Here is a 20,251-nt window from a genome sequence, read left to right as displayed (position 1 = left end):
CATTTATGTTTTTGTTTCAGTCTCACAGGAAGTGATCCCAATGCAATCATATGATTTTATTATTATTATTATAATTAATTAACATGTATTTTTAGAACGCCAACATATTGCGCATCACTGAAAAATAAATCTATACAAAGAAATCACATGAATTATATACATAGAAAATACAGAATTATATACATAGTGACCAGTACTAGTACAAAATATGAGGAAGGCCCTGTGCAAAAGAGCTTACAATCTAAAAGGGAATGACACAAGGTGTGGGCAGGGACAAGATCAGAAATATGTAATGTAGGGTGGGGCAGAGTTATGAAGTGCTTTGAATGTCAGGGTCATTAATTTGAATTTGATTCTGAAAGGTAACGGAAGCCAGTGCAGGGATTGACAGAATGGCGAGGCAGAGGAGGAGCGGTTGCTGAGGTGTATGAGCCTCGCAGCAGTGTTCATTATGGACTGGAGGGGAAGGCCAATTAATAAAGAGTTACAGTCGTCCATATATGAAATGATGAGAGAGTGAATAAGACTTTTGGCGGCATCTTGGGTGATAAATGATTGTATTTTGGATATGTTCCTTAGGTGGAAGTGACATGATTTAATAATTGATATGAGGAGTAAGGGACAAGGAAAAATTGAGGATAACCCCAAGGCACCAGGCCTGGGAGACGGGGTGACAGTGAAATTGTTAATTACAATAGATAATTCTGGGATATTACTGGTGTGAGTTGGAGGACGGAGAACCATTTCTGTTTTAGAGAGGTTTCATTTAAAGTTGCCTAAAACCAAATTGTAGGGGGTCCAGCAGGTTGTTGTCAGAGAGGAATGAGGTTAGTCGGTTGTAGACTAGGCGCTCAAGTAGTAACAGAGAGATAGGTCGGAGGTTGTCAAGATTGGAGGGATCAAGAGAGGGTTTTTTCAGAATGTAGGTGACAAGAGCATGTTTTAGTCAAGAAGGAAACAGTCCAGTTGAGAGCAAGATATTATATAGACAAAATAAGGCTTTGATTAGACAAGGATTGGTATTGGGGAGAAGTTTGGAAGTGGGCAGGTAGTAAGGTGAGAGGAAGCCAAATGTTTTGAGACAGTTTTGATCAGTCACAGGGGAGAAGGAGCACAGAAGAGACTGGGGATGTGGAGGGAGGGTGGTGAATGTCTGGGGGGGGGGTTAGTAGTGTAATGTCACCTCTGATGGTTTCATCTTTGATTTTTGATGTTTTTGTTTCAGTCTCACAGGACGTGATCCCAGTGCAACAATCACATTTGCCTGGTAACCCTACAATGTGCACTAACTAATTATCCTCACCCAGGCACCACCACCCCATACCCTGAATGCAGGATAGAGCGGCTCAGAGAAGTAGCCAGAGAAGGTGTGCAAGTGTCTGATTGGCTCACTCATCTCATAAAAGGACAGACGTCCGGACTCATAATCCAACCAGATCCTGATTTTCATGCAAGATGGAATATGAGTTAAACTGCTAATTTTACTGTCATGTCGTACAGAGTATTTATTATCCCACCTTTGCAAACACCAGGACTTGTTATTGTTCCCAATGCAGGACTGGTTTCCTTTCCTCTTTATTCTGGGATAGGTCACCCCTACACCCCAGCAGCCAAATTTACTGACCTCCACCTCCCAGTAATGTTGTCCTGAGTGGAAACTCCTGGTGCCTAAAACCTGAGCGTAGTGCTGAAATCTCCCCTGGGATTGTGGGTAATTTTGGCGTATCTGTGAGTAGGAGGCACATTTCATGTTTGTGGATATTGATACATTATCAAGGGCTGTGTTTATATCCAATAACAGGTCTGTATCCCCCTGCCCATAGCTACACCTTTCTTTTACCTCTGCCACAATCCTTTCTAAACCAGTGAATAAAGAGATCAGAGCCACATCCAGTTCTTCTCTATCACCTGGCTCCTTTCCCTTGTAATTTTCCCACTCATCCCCACAAAAGTCAGCTCCATGTGATTCCCGTTCCTGTAGGACAGTGAGTGGATCTGCCATGTTGCACAGCTCCTCAATGTGACTGATACTCCTGGTCAGCTCGTCCTTCTTTATTTCCAGCTGGTGGATTAGATCAGATAATTGGAGTAAAACCACATCTCTCTGGCTGGAGATGTCACTCAGAACCTGCTTCTCCAGGGCTTCCAGCTGTTCCCTGATCTCCCTAAAGATGCCAGCGACAAGGTCTGTCTCACTGTCTGCCCTTTCCTGGACTTCTCTCCTGCGCTCCTGCAGTCTCTGGGCTCTACTTTCAATCCCCTCTCTCTCTGGGCTCAGCTTCCCCAGTTTCACATTTTTTAGTTTCTCTTTCTTCTTCTCAGAGGCCTCACTCAGCAGCTCCACCTTGTGGCCACTGTGCTCTCCGGCCAGACAGCAGGACACACATATACAGGCCTCGCAGCAGTAATACTCCAGGATCCGCTTGTGTACAGAACATTTTCTCTCCATGAAGCAAGTGGTGGGTTGGGTCAGTACATGTTCTGCTGACTTGCTGTGCCCCCTCAGGTGCTTATTACACAGAGAAGCCTCACAGTGCAGACAGGATTTAACAGCAGGTACATGGGAGTCACAGTAGGTGCAGGGAATCCCAGTCTCCCCCGGCTCGGGCTGAGCAGAAAGGAATCGCTCTGCTATGTTCCCCAGAGTTCTGTTCCTGGGCAGGGCAGGGCGCTCCTTAAACTCCTGTCTGCATTCAGGGCAGGAATAAGCCCCAGATCCCTCCTGGGTGTCCCATGTTGTCCCAATACAGCCCCGGCAGAAGTTATGGGCACACGGCAGGGATACAGGATCAGTATAAATGCTCAGGCAGATGGAGCAGCTCAGCTCGTCTTTCAGATCAGCAGCCGACGCCATTGCAGAAAGCAGGAGCAAGAAATGAAAGTACGGAAGTTCTCTTTACTAAAAGATAAACAGCACTTCAGATTCCTGTGTTTAACCCTCTCAGGTTCTCGCTACAGTCTGAATGAGATTCAGTGAAACCGGAGAGTAGAAATCTCAGGGCAAATCTCTCCTTCTGCTTAGGAAAGATGTGAGAAAGGTTTCTAATTTTATTCCTAAGCAGAAGAACATCAGCCTCTTTCTTTCTCCTGACAACTTCCTTGACTACTTGCTGGTCAGACTGGTGGGAAACTGACCAGCTGGTGGCGCTGTTCTAACTAAATTCATTCATATTAACAGGCCCATGTGGCCAGACCCTTAAAGGGATACTGTCATGGGAAAAAAACATTTTTTCAAAATGAATCAGTTAATAGTGCTGCTCCAGCAGAATTCTGCACTGAAATCCATTTCTCAAAAGAGCAAACAGATTTTTTAATATTCTATTTTGAAATCTGACATGGGGCTAGACATATTGTCAATTTCCCAGCTGCCCCCAGTCATGTGACTTGTGCTCTGATAAACTTCAATCACTCTTTACTGCTGTACTGCAAGTTGGAGTGATATCACCCCCTCCCTTTCCCCCCAGCAGCCAAACAACAGAACAATGGGAAGGTAACCAGATAGCAGCTCCCTAACACAAGATAACAGCTGCCTGGTAGATCTAAGAACAACACTCAATAGTAAAATCCAGGTCCCACTGAGACACATTCAGTTACATTGAGAAGGAAAAACAGCAGCCTGCCAAAAAGCATTTCTCTCAAAGTGCAGGCACAAGTCACATGACCAGGGACAGCTGGGAAATTAACAAAATGTCTAGCCCCATGTCAGATTTCAAAATTGAATATAAAAAAATCTGTTTGCTCTTTTGAGAAATGGATTTCAGTGCAGAATTCTGCTGGAGCAGCACTATTAACTGATGTGTTTTGAAAAAAACATGTTTTCCGATGTCAGGATCCCTTTAATGAAAGAACAAAATAACTGGCCCAACAGCATGATAAGATAAGAAATGTATCAACTTAATGTATCAATGTAGAACAGTTTACAGGGTCGGCGACCCCCCTCCCAGAGCTGCTTAAGAAGGCGAAAAAGCTGTCACACATAGAAAATAGCAAGTCATCGGAAAAAGTCGTTATTTCTGGTGATCTGTCTGAAACCAACTAGTTGTTTGAAGGTGAACAACTCCTTGAACTTTTGGAAAAACAGTAAAAAAAAAAAAGAAAATGGAAAGTAATTGAAAAAAAAGTCTTTATTTCTGAGGAACAATCTGAAAACAAGTGAACTGAAAAAAGTGTTTGGAAGGTGAACATTTAACAGATGCTTTTTGGGGAAGAAAAAAAACCATTTCCTGTGGCAGAATCCCTTTAATGATAACCAATCGCTTTCCTTTGTGACAATGACTATAAACATGGGGGCGTCTCGCACTGGAATGTTGGGACTTGTGTTTTGTTAGAAGACAGGAAACAGCAGTTGTTCCCCCTCCCCATGACTTCAGTTCCTCCCCAATTAAATTTGGGATCCAGCAGTTGCTGCTCAGAGTGTGGGAATTGTGTTTCTTCCCTCCGCTCTATTCTCATCTCATGGCTGCCGGGTAAGTGTCTCCTTATTCCTCACACTGTCCCCATAGGCTCAGCTTCTACTCTGTGTGTGGGGGAGAGAACTGTGGGATTTAGGGGGTTAATCACAATCTCTTCTTTTTTGGAAGCAGCAGCCAGTGATAGGGGGACACTGAGCTAAAGTCTATGGGGGGAACCCTGCAGTGAGTGAGTGGGACATGGGCCCCTTTTAAACTACAACTCCACTAAGGTTCCGTGGAGCAACATGAGAAGGGCTGGAATTAGTGCTGCAATCATATCCCTCAAACGTCTGTCTTGTCTTCTTATATTCTGCTACTATTGGCATTTCCAGCAAGCAAACAATCCCATGATGCACCGTGAGACCTTCACTCACAATTGAGCCGTAGCAGAAATTAGGAGAAGTTCATATGAGAAGAAGTTCCTAATCTTGTGCCTGACGTTGGTTGGACTGTGAAGAACTGGATGTTGGATGGAAATGCTGAGCAACCACATTGATTCTTTGTCTCCTTATCTGGATGGACTGGATGAAGAAATGGAGCACAGAGAGCGGATACGGATCTCTAGTGACATCATGGATCCCCAGTTACTATGTGAGTAAAGAGGGGCAAACGGGTGAAAACGTTTGATATGAAGAGTAACAAAGTGCTTTAAATATAAGAGGCCACACAAGCGCCACTTTGTTCCACCAGTTTGTTTGATTCTAAAGTTACTGCCCAATTCCGGGCTCATGTGTCCTGGAATCCAGCTCAGCCGCTCTTGTACATCAAATAATATTATTATTATTATTATTATTATTAACATGTATTTCAGGGGGATTCGTGGCCTCACCAACACACTCCATAGCTCGTTTGGCGCATTTCCAATGAGTTTGTTGTGCCTGAGGCAGTGAATATGCGCATGTGTTTGTAGTTATTTTGTACTTCCCCCCCCCCCGTGTAACATTACACTCTGCAACAATATTGACTCTGTTGAATTTGTACCCCCCTCTCCACTATTCCTCATGCTTCCCTCCCCACCTCTCTCACTGTGCCATTCAATATTCCTCCCTGGCAAAAGGCAAAAAAATTATAAAATCCCATTTTTACTTTCTTTAAATCTATCTCCAATATACTTAAAGGGATCCTGTCACTGGAAAACATGTTTTTTTCAAACCGCATCAGTTAATAGTGCTGCTCCAGCAGAATTCTGCACTGAAATCCATTTCTCAAAAGAGCAAACATATTTTTTTATATTCAATTTTGAAATCTGACATGGGGCTAGACATATTGTCAATTTCCCAGCTGCCCCTGGTCATGTGACTTGTGCCTGCACTTTAGGAGAGAAATGCTTTCTGGCAGGCTGCTGTTTTTCCTTCTCAATGTAACTGAATGTGTCTCAGTGAGACCTGGATTTTACTATTGAGTGTTGTTCTTAGATCTACCAGGCAGCTGTTATCTTGTGTTAGGGAGCTGTTATCTGGTTACCTTCCCATTGTTCTGTTGTTAGGCTGCTGAGGGGGGGGGGGAGGAGGTGATATCACACCAATTTGCAGTACAGCAGTAAAGAGTGATTGAAGTTTATCAGAGCACAAGTCACATGACTTGGGGCAGCTGGGAAATTGACAAAATGTCAGATTTCAAAATTAAATGTAAAAAATTCTGTTTGCTCTTTTGAGAAATGGATTTCAGTGCAGAATTCTGCTGGAACAGCACTATTAACTGATTCATTTTGAAAAAAATGTTTTTTTCCCATGACAGTATCCCTTGAATCTATATTTATGACTGGCCCTTGTTTACCCAGGATTTATAGGGCAGGCCCATTTGTGCAACAAAAACCATGTAGTTCCCCCAACAAACCTACCGCTAAGTAAGTAAATACAGTGACCCCCAAAACTGAGCTCTGCAGATTCATACAGTGGCCAAACCGTCAATAATGAATGAATTTCTGTCTGTTTTTGTTGTTGCAGGTTTTCCAGTGGTCACATTAGAAAGGATAAACACAAATCCAGCAGAACATCAGCCCAAAATAAATGCTATTCAGGATGAAAGACAGGGGAAATGCACTGAGCTGCAAATCAGTGAGTATCATGAAATATATCTCTATATAACTTATTGTATAACCACTGTTCTTTATTTATACCATATTATTCCCCTCAGTTAGTACATTACAAGAGTCATGTTTATTGTGTGTTTCTGGCAACCCTTAGCTTGTGCATCTGAATAATGACTGAGAGGTAACTGTGCTGTTCCCATATGGGCCTTATTGTGACAGATACTTCATTCCTTAATGTTTTTTAACCCTTCTGCTGTAGGATTGGTACCAGTTGTAGGAAACACAGTAGCAAGTACATTTGGGCTCAGGACTGATGGTTTCGTTTCTGTCTCTACCCAAGGGCCATTTACTGATAAGATCAATATTACAAAGTTTATGGCAATGAATTCAACACAAGAAAGTTATCACCAAATTCCTACTAAAAACAGATGGTCCTTCTATGTCCTAGTGTGGCCTTTGGGGAACTAACTAGCTACATTTACAGACTGACTAACCCATAACATACAGGTGTAACAACTGTGATTGCAACTGATCCTACTGGAGACTATAAAAGACTATTTCAAGTTGTCGGATGCGTTATTCAGTAATGTATTTATTGATGTTGTGCATATCTCCCAACTGTCCCATTTTTCGCGGGACAGCCCCGATTTTGACAGCTCAACCTGAATTTGTACTGAAATGTCCCGACTTTCTCTTTGATCTCCTGCACTGAACAGCCAGAAAAAGATACAATGTTTCTAAAACTTAATTGGCTTTTGGCAGAGAGCCTAGAATACATGGCAGGTGCACTTGGATACCTTTGTAACAATTTAAGATAAGCAAAGAAACAATTGTAACAATTTAAGTTAAGCAGGTCTCTTGGAAGAACTGTGACTTACAAGCAATTCATTAGCCAAACTGTAATAACACATAAAAACCACAGAAATGTGTTCATACTTTCATAACCTTTCAAAAAACGGTATAAATCTTTTAATACATTATATTTAGGAATTTTAATAACATGTTGTGATGGTTCATTTCAAGAATTATTTATTAATAATTACTAATGGTTCCCCTTTAACTCCAAAAAGGCTAAAATTGTATAAAAATGTTGATGGAAATTTCATGAATTGCAAAGAAGCAGTCACGCCAGCTGCCAAATACACTGGGTCATTGGGCTTTCTTTTAACTGAAGTCAGTTCAGGGCTGGAACTAGGGGTCGGCAGAGTAGTCACAGGCGCAAAGCTGCAGGGGGCACCAGGCACGCATCTTCTCTGCCTTCTGCCCCCCTAGTCTGGTCCCGTCTCAGTGCTCTGGCCAACATCTCCATCCTAATGTGCATGTGTCCTTCTTGCATGATTGTCTTTTTTCATGCACACATTCTTTCGCAAAACGCACAAACCTATTGGGATTGCCCCAGCACTTTGTAGGGCTTGGAATGTTCAAATGCAGGACTGAGTAGAGAAATTGTGATGCTGGGTGAGAAGTAGAGAGATGGGTCAGAGATATGGAATATTAGGATAAGGGCAGAGACACATGGGCAAATTCGGGGAGATTAGTTGCCCGACGACAAATCTCCTCTTCTTCGGGGCAACAAATCTCCTCTTCTTCGGGGCAACTAATCTCCCGAACTGCCTTCGCCCTGGCTAGAATGTAAAAATCGCCTGCAGGATGACACTCGGAGCGCTTTGTTTTCCGAAGTTGCCTGAAGTTTCCTCGTGAGGCAACTTTGGGCGACTACGGAAAACGAAGCGCTCCGAGTGCCATCCCACCGTCAATTTAGATTCTAGCCAGCGGGAAGGCAGTACAGGAGATTAGTTGCCCCCAAAAAGAAGAGATTTGTCGCTGGGTGACTAATCTCCCTGAATCTGCCCGTGTGTCTCTGCCCTAAGGGGTCTGGGGGGGGGGGGAACAAAGACAATGAAGCAGGAATTGGAATTGAGTTGAAAGGGGATCATAAGGTTAATGACACAGAAACTATACTGTGAGGTATTTTGAATATCATCTACATGTGACCATGATAACTGTCATAGTGTTTTGTCTTGGTAATGTTACCCTTTGAAACCCTATAAAACAAGAGATCTCCCCGAGGGCCAGCTGTTTACTATAATAATAACTGAAGGTTGTCTTTATTTGTTTGTGTCTTTGTCTTATTATGTGTTTGTTATGATGCAACAGCAAGTTCAAGCATAGAAAGGGTTAGGCTTCCCAATTCAATAAGTCTTCTTCTAGAATCCACATTCAGAGGAGACCTCACAGTAGGGGGTCATTCACAAACAGCCACTAAATGACATAAGGACAGACTGTCTGGCTGGGGACTGAAAACACAATTATCATACCTGTGTTAAAGTGGGGTGGTCTGTCTCAGGGCAGATTTAAAGGTAATATTGTTTTATGCTCATAACTTAAATATCCTCTAATAGAGATAGAAACCATTGCACCCATTACTTACCTTATAGCTAGAACTTCTCAAGGAGCCCCAACACTCCCACATTATTATGATCCCTCCCAGTATTACAATAAAAACAGAAACCCTCCCAGTATTACCTGATATTCTGATAAGGCCAGAATAATATATGTTAGTCCTGGGGTGTTTGGTCTCTATGGAAAGAGAATTCAATTTTCTACTTGATATTGATAATTTCATAATTTTGTTATACACCCACAAATAGTTTAGGCTGGTTGAAAGATCTATGTCTCCAGAATAGCAAGTTGTAAATTGGTGACCCGCCTTTACCTTTCTCATTGGATGGGGGTGTGACCCATCTCTTCCCAACCTGGATATTAAGGGTCCAGATAACTGGGAGAGATATATACCTTTGGGGATCGGAGGTTGGGAGGTATTTATCATTATTAATTCCGTTCCTCCGGAACAGGACTCATAGAAGATCCTTCTGTAGGTGATGTATGTAGGTTTCTGTATTTTTATCCCTTTTTATGCCTTGTATGTTATTTGTAATTGTATCTGATCTTTTTATTAATTATTCACTGTCCACTTTGGACTATTACATCTAAAAAATTGTCTTTACTGCCCTAAATGAACCTTTTACATAACAGTGTTCATAATAGTTTCACCTAGAATCAAAACTAAACAAATGTTTTTTTATTTTATTAGAAACTTGGCCTCATTGGGAGAACAGGAGCAACGCTGGTGTTACTGGATTTAGACTTATTCCCTATGGAACAGAAAAGGCAAAAGAGAATAAAAGTAACAGGTTGGCCGAAGAGCAAATGAATCTGAAGAATTACAAACAAAGAGAAGCTAAAATGGACAATGATATGAAGAAGACTTTACCGATAAAAGCTAAAGAAACTGCAATTTCCTCATTAATCCCTGAAAGCCATAAATTGTCTGCACAAAGCAAAAAAAGAAGTTTGATCTCTAGCGCCCAGAGCCTCATCAAACCTTTAGTTTGTACAAAGTGTGAGAGACGATTCTGTAGCAACGAGGAACTTCTCTCCCACAAACGTATTCACACCGGGAGGCCATTTGTCTGTGATGTTTGTGGGAAACGCTTCTCACACCGAATCATCCTCCAATCTCACCGGTGGCTTCATACTGGGGAGAAACCATTCACCTGCACTCAGTGTAATGAAAACTTTCTGTACAACAGAGACCTTCATCAACATCAGCAAATCCACCGCAAGCACAAACCGTACGTCTGTTCTACGTGTGGGAAACAACTGAAGAGCAAATCATCTCTGAATCAACACATGAAAATTCACAGCAACCTTAAACCTTTTGCCTGTTCTGAGTGCAGCAAATGCTTCCGATTCAAGGCCCATCTTCAGATTCACCAAAGAACCCACACTGGGGTGAAACCATATACTTGTAATGAATGCGGAAAGAGCTTTGCCCAGTCTGGAGTATTTAAGTCCCACTGTCGAATTCACACCGGGGAGAAACCATTTGCTTGTTCTGAATGTGGAAAACGATTTCGGTTAAAAATGACCCTCCAGTCGCACCTGTTGTTCCACACTGGGGAGAAGCCGTTTTCCTGCTCCGAGTGTCAGAAATCCTTTCGATTAAAGTTAAGTCTTCAAATCCACCAAAGTGTTCACACCGGCGAGAAACCGTTCGAGTGCAAAGAGTGCGGGAAATGTTTCCGGCAAAACTCCCATTTCAGAACGCATCTGCTCACCCACACCGGGATTAAATCATTTGAATGCTCGGAGTGCGGGAGGCAATTCAGTCGCAAGTACAGACTCATTCAGCACCAGTTAATTCACACCGGCGAGAAGCCGTTTGAATGTGCCACGTGCGGCAGGCGGTTTAGCCGTAAATTTACCCTCAATAAACACCAGTTGGTCCACACTGGGGAGACGCCCTATGTCTGTACTGAGTGTGGAATGGGCTACAAGGATAAGAGGGGCCTGGTCGCTCATCTTCAGACTCACACAGGAGAGGCAGGAATTCCTTGTACGGAGTGCGGCAAAACCTTCCTATCAGAGAGACGCCTTGAAAACCACATGCAGATACACACTGGGCTCAAGCCCTTTACCTGCACCGAGTGTGGCAAATCTTTTTCCCATAAGACCTATTTTGAGACTCACAAGCTAATGCATGCTGGGATAAAGCCCTTTGAATGTACCGAGTGTGGAAAACAGTTCCTTCAAAAGCGAGTTTTCAAAAACCACCAGTTGAGTCACACTGGAGAGAAGCCGTTTGTGTGTCCGGAGTGTGGGCAGGGCTACAAGAGCAAGGACGCCCTGCAAAATCACCTTCTCTCTCACACAGGGGAGAAACATTTTGCATGTAAAGAGTGCGGTAAAAGATTCCTCTTGCAGAAAAACCTAAATGAACACAAGCTGGTACACAGTACGGAGAAACCGTTTGCATGCGCCGAATGCGGGAAACAGTTCAAAGGCAAGGATGGACTCCGAAAGCATCAGGTCACTCACACAGGGGAGAAGCCTCGTGTCTGTACTGAGTGTGGCAAAAGCTTTAGGTCTAGACAACAGCTCAGGGTTCATCTCCGGACTCACACCGGAGAGACGCCGTTTAAATGTGACGAGTGTGGGAAAGTTTTCAATACAGGCGGAAACCTCCAGGTCCATAAAGTGACGCACACTGGGGAGAAGCCATTTACCTGCGAGAAGTGCGGCAAGAGCTTCACGCAGAAGGCGAATCTGTACACTCACCGGCGGACTCACACTGGGGAAAACAAGTTTAAGTGCGAGGAGTGTGGGAAAAGCTTCTCCCGTAAAGATTCCCTCAAGATTCATCAGCGGCTTCACACGGGGGAAAAACCATATAAATGCAACGAGTGCGAGGAAAGCTTCTCCCGGAAGGATCTTCTCCAGATTCATGAGCTGACCCATAATAGAAGAAAACCATTCAGCTGTACCGTGTGTCGGAAAAAGTTTTTGTTTAAGAGCGACCTTAATAGACATCAGCACATTCACAACAAGGACAACAATTTGGATGAATGAACCGATACAGGAATCCCCTACTAACACAACCTTCACTCCAAAGTGTAATGAGCCTACATTGGTCTCCATGCTACCTGTGTGCTACTGCGAAGGGATTGCAATTAACCAATGAATAACATGGGATCCATTATCCAGAAAGTTCCAAATTACGGAAAAGGCCGTCTCCCATAGACCCCATGTTATCCAAATAATCAAAATTTTTAAAAATGATTTTTCTGTGTAATAATAAAACAGTCGCTTGAACTTGATCCCAACTAAGATATAATTAATCCTTATTGGAAGCAAAACCAGCCTATTGGCTTTATTTTATGTTTACATGATGTTTTTAGTAGACATGAAGATCTAAATTACAGAAAGACTCCTTATACAGAAACCCCCAGGTCCAGAGCATTCTGTATAACAGATCCCATACTTGTACTCAATTGAAGGACATAGGTTACTGATGGGGTCTAGGGCAACTGTCTTACCCACCTATCGTTTAGAAGCCACATTAAAGCAGAAGCTTAGGAGACCCTTATGATGTCTGCGACCAACTCAAACCTTATTTCTACCTTCCAGAAGAACACAGATGTATGAAATCTAGTAACACAGTCAAACAACCCCAAATGATGCAGAATAACAACTCGATAAGAAAGATATTTGTAAACCGATAAAACACATGCATCTTATTGCAGCCACTAGATGTTTCACTAATGTGATTGATGAAATTCATAACTTTTAAAGACTGAAAAAACATTTTTCTCCTTAATTTTATTTTTATATTTGTCTGGATGGATTTAGGATTGGACTAGTATGAGGTTTCTGTAGATATGAAGAACTATGTAGGGGTCCAAGGATGCATTCCTTTCAGGCCAATAAGCTTCTGTGCATTTGTGTCCTCTGCTTGTGACATCATCCAGCCCAGTTACAAGCTGGGGATCCTATTCGCTGGGAGGTGAGGAACATGCCTGACACCCAATGAGTGACCCACCAAGGGGAGGACATCAGTAGAAGTACTAGTTTGTGGCTCCTGCATGAAGAGAGGTCTTCTTCTTGTACTTGTTACATGGAAGCAGCTCCCAGTGCCAAGGAAAGATTCTTGGAGGAGGATATGACCACCTAGAGAGCTCTTGGGAAGGGACATATTAAGGAACTGCAATAATATAAACTGCATTGTATTCCAAGGACCAAAGTCAGTGTATTTCATGTAGACACCCAAGTGTTACCATTGTGTTTCATTGTATATTTGTTGCATTTTCCTACCTCTATAAAATCTATCATTGCTGCAGATCTGTGAATTTTATTTTCTCGTAGGACCCCCTGAGATATATCCCTCTTATTGCTTATTAGGTGGTGACACTGTACTGTGCTTTTCTGGACTCCTAGTCTCCAAATTATCACAGAAGGGTTTTGGAGGCAATGTTGTGACGTATATTGGGAAACTAGATGTTTGAGGAAAGTGTATCTAAATTTGCAAATCCACAAAGTGTTTATTAGAGGTACACTGAACTAGATCTGAACCCCAGAAAGGTTGCTGCCATTAGGATCATGGTCCTGAGAGTAAAAGAATGTATTTACCAAATCTTCACTGGGGAGTAGATTTTCTTGTTGAGTTTGTGTTGAATTCAATAAAACAGTATATATTTGACTTTATTTTGCCTGTATTTGGATTGCCTGCTTAATCACTTATGTATTGTTATATATTATTATTAAAAAATAAAGGTCCCATCTGCAACTCGGCGACTGCTGGACTACAACACTCAAAAACTCTCCATAGTGGATTTTTGTAAATACACATAACAGGGGTGTAAATGTCCCGATTTACCATAAGCGACGGACATCCACGTGGCTCTCCCAGCCGGGACTGATCCATATAGTGGCTGGTATTTTACTGGCCTGGCTGGTAAAAATAATCCCAATGTTATTAATAAGGAAGTGGATGCTTATAGTACTGTACATATGTACAAACTGCATTTAAAGGGCACCTATTGCTAAAAAAAAATAATCCCTCTGAAGCTGCAGGCTTCAGAGGAATCCACACTCTAGATGGGGAAACAATTGTATTTTTTCAAGCCCCCCCTCTGAGTACTGTGACCTCTGCAATGGTCATCAATTTAACATTCACTTATTTTTAAGGTTTACTTATCCTTTAACCCTCTTCTATTTCTGCTCTTGCTTAGACGCCTGTGAGTACTCCACTTGGATCAGATGGGACACTTTACTTTTCAAAAGTACAAGACTATTAAAAAAAGTGATATTAGGTTAGGCACTTGAATGTTACAATTCCAATTTCTAAAAAAAACTCCGTTTCTCACCATTCATGTGAGGACCCCGCTATCAAAAATTCAAATGTAACCCTTCATGTACCATTTCAGATTCACACAGAACTTACAATAGACCATAAGAAATACCCATAAATATAACTTCCTGGGTAACATAGTAAGTGAGGTTGGAAAAAGACACACGTCCATCAAGTTCAACCTTTTAAGTAAGTTCACATATGGTAATACTGTTCCGTGTATCACAACTAAGAAATATTCACTTGTTGGGTTAGAATTACATTTTACATGGTAGAGTGGATTATTTGCAGTGTAAATAATGAAATTTACAAATTACACCTTAAAAATCATGACAGAAGAACAGTATGACCCAGAGTGTGATATTTTAAGTCAATTTGCAATTGGTCATTCGTTATGTGTGTTTTTTTATAATTTACTTATTTAATTAGTATTTTGTTCAACTCACCAGTTTGGAATTTCAGCAATAGTCTGGTTTCAGGTTTCTATGGTCCAAATTAACTTAGCAACCAGGGATTGGTTTGAGTCAGAAGAAGGCAAACCATTTGAAAACTATACAACATAAAAAAAATGAAGACCAACTGAAACACTGCTAAGAATTGTCCATTCATAAAAGTTAACTGAAAGGTGTACTACCCCCTAAGAGGTTAAAAAAACTAGGAATTGCTGTTCTGCTTATCCCCACCCCAATAACAGTGACACAGAGAACATTTAAAATTTAATTATTTTATGGCGCCTCCAAAAGTAACTAAAAGAAGGGACTAGGGGCCCACTGGGTTTTTTCCAGGGCCACCAGCAGGCCAGTCCGACCCTGAGCATTACTTTGAGGATTTACTGGTGTATTTATATAGGCCTTTCTTATAAGGATTACTTAGTTTTAGCCTTTCCTTCTCCTTTAAAGAAACATCACTCTCTTAAAGGGATACTGTCATGGGAAAAAACATTTTTTCAAAATGAATCAGTTAATAGTGCTGCTCCAGCAGAATTCTGCACTGAAATCCATTTCTCAAAAGAGCAAACAGATTTTTTTATATTCAATTTTGAAATCTGACATGGGGCTAGACATATTGTCAATTTCCCAGCTGCCCCAAGTCATGTGACTTGTGCTCTGATAAACTTCAGTCACTCTTTACTGCTGTACTGCAAGTTGGACTGATATCACCCCCTCCTTTTTCCCCCCAGCAGCCAAACAAAAGAACAATGGGAAGGTAACCAGATAGCAGCTCCCTAACACAAGATAACAGCTGCCTGGTAGATCTAAGAACAACACTCAATAGTAAAATCCAGGTCCCACTGAGACACATTCAGTTACATTGAGAAGGAAAAACAGCAGCCTGCCAGAAAGCATTTCTCTCCTAAAGTGCAGGCACAAGTCACATGACTTGGGGCATCTGGGAAATTGACAAAATGTCTAGCCCCATGTCAGATTTCAAAATTGAATATAAAAAAATCAGTTTGCTCTTTTGAGAAATGGATTTCAGTGCAGAATTCTGCTGGAGCAGCACTATTAACTGATGTGTTTTGAAAACAATATGTTTTCCCATGACAGTATCCCTTTAAAGAACAATTCCTCCAGAGAAGACTTATTACACACACAATTGTGGACCAGCAATAAAAAAAAAGAATTGCTGATGCAAATACACTTTTAGGATATTTATATTTATACTGTTTCAACAAAGTTCCAAATTAACATGTTTTTAAAAGCCATTGGTTAGATGGTAACATGGTCTATTCTGATTGGTTCACTTGAGTGTAGATGAAACTATTAATCCTGCAAACCTTAGGAATGTGCCTAGGTCGAAGGTCAATTCTAAACATTTGTGAAAACCAACACACACTCCTTTTGAAAATCATGGAGAGTTTTTAAGTCTTACAAAAGCTTCCCCTTTACGGCATCTCAGGGAGGGTCTTTACTTGTCCTGAACATTTGATAAAGTTCCGCACCTCCCCCAGAAACAAAAACAGACGGCAGACAAGGAAGCAGCACAGACACAACTGTTTCCTACTTGCTGGGTAAGTCTGCTCTTTATATTCTCTATTGATCTCTACTAATTCATTTTCTTTACAATTTATACAATTAAGGGACTTGCCTTATAACACTGACTGCTGGGAGCTGCTTATTAATCCACACAACTAAGTATCCAGGGGCATAACATCACCACACTGGGCCCCACCACCAGAAAAATTTCCCTATGTGCATAGGAACACCTACCTGCAACACCCCCTTATCTTTTGTGGGCTCACTCAGATGGTGTCTATAGTAACAGTGGATAATAGTCTCTGGGAAGGGAGTGTGACTGTGGGATAGCAGGTATAGTAGGGAGAGATGGTGTCTATAGTAACAGTGGATAATAGTCTCTGGGAAGGGAGTGTGACTGTGGGATAGCAGGTATAGTAGGGAGAGATGGTGTCTATAGTAACAATGGATAATAGTCTCTGGGAAGGGAGTGTGACTGTGGGATAGCAGGTATAGTAGGGAGAGATGGTGTCTATAGTAACAGTGGATAATAGTCTCTGGGAAGGGAGTGTGACTGTGGGATAGCAGGTATAGTAGGGAGAGATGGTGTCTATAGTAACAATGGATAATAGTCTCTGGGAAGGGAGTGTGACTGTGGGATAGCAGGTATAGTAGGGAGAGATGGTGTCTATAGTAACAGTGGATAATAGTCTCTGGGAAGGGAGTGTGACTGTGGGATAGCAGGTATAGTAGGGAGAGATGGTGCCTATAGTAACAGTGGATAATAGTGTCTGGGAAGGGAGTGTGACTGTGGGATAGCAGGTATAGTAGGGAGAGATGGTGTCTATAGTAACAGTGGATAATAGTCTCTGGGAAGGGAGTGTGACTGTGGGATAGCAGGTATAGTAGGGAGAGATGGTGCCTATAGTAACAGTGGATAATAGTCTCTGGGAAGGGAGTGTGACTGTGGGATAACAGGTATAGTAGGGAGAGATGGTGCCTATAGTAACAGTGGATAATAGTGTCTGGGAAGGGAGTGTGACTGTGGGATAGCAGGTATAGTAGGGAGAGATGGTGCCTATAGTAACAGTGGATAATAGTGTCTGGGAAGGGAGTGTGACTGTGGGATAGCAGGTATAGTAGGGAGAGATGGTGCCTATAGTAACAGTGGATAATAGTCTCTGGGAAGGGAGTGTGACTGTGGGATAGCAGGTATAGTAGGGAGAGATGTGCCTATAGTAACAGTGGGATAATAGTCTCTGGGAAGGGAGTGTGACTGTGGGATAGCAGGTATAGTAGGGAGAGATGGTGCCTATAGTAACAGTGGATAATAGTCTCTGGGAAGCTTTAAACAAGAATTAAAGCGTAACTAAAGAAGTAGCTACAAATGTTGTACATGATGTTTTGTGCTTCTGTACCAGCCCAAGGCAACCACAGCCCTTTAGCAGTAAAGATCTGTGTCTCCAAAGATGCCCCAGTAGCTCCCCATCTTCTTTTCTGCTGATTCACTGATTCACATGCTCTGTGCTCCCGTCACTTACTGAGCTTAGGGACCCACTCACAATATACAGTACACATAGAATAGAAATGTCACAATATAAGGCTGATTAGTCATTAATACACATAATTACTACATGGCAGCACAGAAACCAGTGCAATTAGCATCAGAATTGAATAATCAGCAAACCTGTAGCATCAGCTTATATTACAGCCAGGGAAGGTCATTTTCTGCTGGATAATTAGTGACGAGCCCTAAGCTTAGCTTCTCAACAGCCAATCAGAGCCCACTGAGCATGTGAGTGTCACAGACACTTTCCAAGATGGTGACCCCCTGTGACAAGTTTGAAGTCCTGGATCATTGCTGCTATTGACAAGCTCAAACTTTAGCCTCGTGCAATAAGTTCACTATAGAAAATAGGACATTTTTAGCCACATTCATTTTTAGGGTTTAGTTCTCCTTTAATCCCAGTCTGAGTCAGCTGGTGAGATTTCAGACGGCTCTTTATAAGGAAACATTTCCCACACTCAGTACAGATAAAAGGTTTATTTCTAGAATGAATAAGTGAATGTTTGTTAAGACTGCGTGTGTTTTGTTAATTTGGTGTTTTCTAATAATGCACTTATTGTTACTAATTAATGCATTGACACATTGGGGCAAATTCACTAAGATTTGTTATTGCGCCAGCGTCCGCTTCGCCGCACTTCGCCAGGCGTATTTCCGCCAGTGCTACACAAATTAACTAAAATCCGAAGTTGCGCTCAGGGGAAGCGTAAGGTTGCGAAGTTGCACTAGCGTTAATTCGCCAAGCAAAGCGAAGTTACGCTAGCGATGGTTAATTTGCATATGGCGCCAAATTGAAGTTACAATGGAGGAATATGTAGCAACACTACACAAGCCTGGGAAACCTTCAAAACAGCAAATAAAATGTTATTTTGCCCTACACATGTGCCCACTGTATAGTTAAGTTGCCATGAGTTAGGAAATGTAGGGGGGAAGGAGGGGAGCCCCAAAAAAAATTTCAATCTTTTTCAGCCTATCAGCCATAAAAAAAGAAAGAACACCAGCGTTTCTTTGGGACTTAGAAGAATTTGTAACTTTTTTTGAAGCAATCCCTATCTACTCTATTGCGCTTCGCCTGGTCTGAGGTGGCGAATGAAGTCTGGCGTAAAAGGTAGCGTTCAGAATAATTCGCGCGTCAGTGAATTTGCGTAGTTACGTCCGTTGCGCAAATTCGCCAGGCGTAAGGGTGCGAAGTAACACTAGCGAATTTACGCCAGCGTCTGTTAGTGAATCGGCGAATTAACGAAAAAGCGCTATGCTAGCGTTAGGCGCTTCGTGGTTTAGTGAATTTGCCCTATTGTTAATTTATTGTTTAGCTGTACAGGGCTTTGCCCTCAATGAACGCTATGATAATAAAAATATACAGAGATGTTATGAGGGGATAAAGAAGGAGGGTCATGAAGAGCAGAGACGTGTAATCTGGGGATTAGAATGTTTCACACTGTTTTACCTGAACAAATGAATCAGGTGCCCCTGCGAGTAAATAAACCAGAGCTATAGTTATACAGCAGCGAAACAACATACTCATGTGTAGGGTTGCCGGTAAAATACCTGCCAAGGCCGGGGCCGGTATTACAAATTTACTGGCAATGTAGCTGCCGGTAAATTTGTAATACGATTAAAAGGAGCCCTCGGCCTGCCCCCAATCCCCTGCAACTTACCTTTTCTTTTGCCTCTTCTAGCGGCTGTGGTGTCCGTGGTGTGGCCCCGCCCCTTTTGACGTCAAACACAAGAGTCCTCTGCACTCAACCCATTATCAATATATTTAAGACAGAGACATTTTGTGCTACTGCTACTGAAAAATGCCTTACCCTTTAAACAACACAGGGATTGTTTGTCCATATATTGCAATATATTTAAGCTGAACAACTACGTCAAAGTCATCCCATATCTGGCCAGTCCTACACTTAATTTTCATCTGATTCATTAAGAATTCAATTGCTTAGAATAGAATTAGAATCAATAGAAGCAATAGAATTCTTAATAAATCAGATGAAAATTAAGTGTAGGACTGGCCAGATATGGGATGACTGTGACTGTTGTTCAGCTTAAATATATTGCAATATATGGACAAAGCATTTTTCAGTAGCAGTAGCACAAAATGTCTCTGTCTTAAATATATTGATAATGGGTTGAGTGCAGAGGATTCTTGTAGTTGACTATATGTATTTTGTGGTCACAGCCTCATTGCACCCCCGCCTAATGGTTTTAAAAAATAGTGGTGAGCACAACTTTCCCTTGTTTGCACCCCTTTTGACCTCACAGCCTACCCCTTTGTGTCCCCACCCCCCAGCAGCCGTTAATTATTTTTTTAAAAAGGTGGCAACCCTACTCATGTGCCAGGCTCTATGTCAGTGATCCCCAACCAGTGACTTGTGGACATGTTCCTCACCAACCCCTTGGATATTGCTCCAGTGGCCTCAAAGCTGGAGTTTAATTTTGAATTCCAGGCTTGGAGGAAGATTTTGGTTGTATAAAAACCAGTTGTACTGCCTGAAAGGGCCTCCTGTAGCTGCCAGTCCATATAGGGACTATCAAATGGCCAATCGCAGCCCTTATTTG

General features: G+C 42.0%; 2 protein-coding genes across 5 annotated transcripts; one reads left to right on the top strand and one right to left on the bottom strand.

Annotated features, from left to right (window-relative positions):
* Positions 1-899: 899 nt before the first annotated feature.
* LOC108695533 (E3 ubiquitin/ISG15 ligase TRIM25) lies at positions 900-3,011 on the bottom strand. Its single transcript, XM_018224106.2, has one exon. The coding sequence runs from the start codon at positions 2,852-2,854 to the stop codon at positions 1,286-1,288; it is 1,569 nt and encodes a 522-aa protein (XP_018079595.1). The 5' UTR covers positions 2,855-3,011; the 3' UTR covers positions 900-1,285.
* Positions 3,012-4,306: 1,295 nt separating this feature from the next.
* LOC108695506 (oocyte zinc finger protein XlCOF6-like) lies at positions 4,307-13,527 on the top strand. Of its 4 annotated transcripts, XM_018224063.2 has the most exons (4): positions 4,307-4,466; positions 4,784-5,042; positions 6,398-6,508; positions 9,578-13,527. In XM_018224063.2, exons 2-4 carry the CDS (start codon positions 4,922-4,924, stop codon positions 11,893-11,895), a joined length of 2,550 nt encoding a protein of 849 aa, XP_018079552.1. In that variant the 5' UTR covers positions 4,307-4,466; positions 4,784-4,921; the 3' UTR covers positions 11,896-13,527. The 4 variants fall into 4 exon arrangements, with proteins under 4 accessions (XP_018079552.1, XP_041423209.1, XP_018079553.1 ...); XM_041567275.1 differs by lacking the exon at positions 4,307-4,466 and having other exon boundaries at positions 4,476-5,042; XM_018224064.2 differs by lacking the exons at positions 4,307-4,466; positions 4,784-5,042; positions 6,398-6,508 and adding an exon at positions 8,388-9,367.
* The last annotated feature ends 6,724 nt before the right edge of the window (positions 13,528-20,251 follow it).

This window comes from Xenopus laevis, chromosome 6S (assembly GCF_017654675.1).
Source record: "Xenopus laevis strain J_2021 chromosome 6S, Xenopus_laevis_v10.1, whole genome shotgun sequence".
Classification (NCBI taxonomy): Eukaryota; Metazoa; Chordata; class Amphibia; order Anura; family Pipidae; genus Xenopus; species Xenopus laevis.
Note: the sequence above shows the minus strand (reverse complement) of the source record. Positions and strands in the feature narration are given on the sequence as shown.

Bases quoted from the DNA above. Each gene is read 5' to 3' on its own strand.
- LOC108695533 (XM_018224106.2), bottom strand. From the start codon at position 2,854: ATGGCGTCGGCTGCTGATCTGAAAGACGAGCTGAGCTGCTCCATCTGC.
- LOC108695506 (XM_018224063.2), top strand. From the start codon at position 4,922: ATGGAAATGCTGAGCAACCACATTGATTCTTTGTCTCCTTATCTGGAT. The intron at 5,043-6,397 runs GTGAGTAAAGAG...TTGTTGTTGCAG, and splicing joins CATGGATCCCCAGTTACTAT to GTTTTCCAGTGGTCACATTA. The intron at 6,509-9,577 runs GTGAGTATCATG...TTATTTTATTAG, and splicing joins ATGCACTGAGCTGCAAATCA to AAACTTGGCCTCATTGGGAG.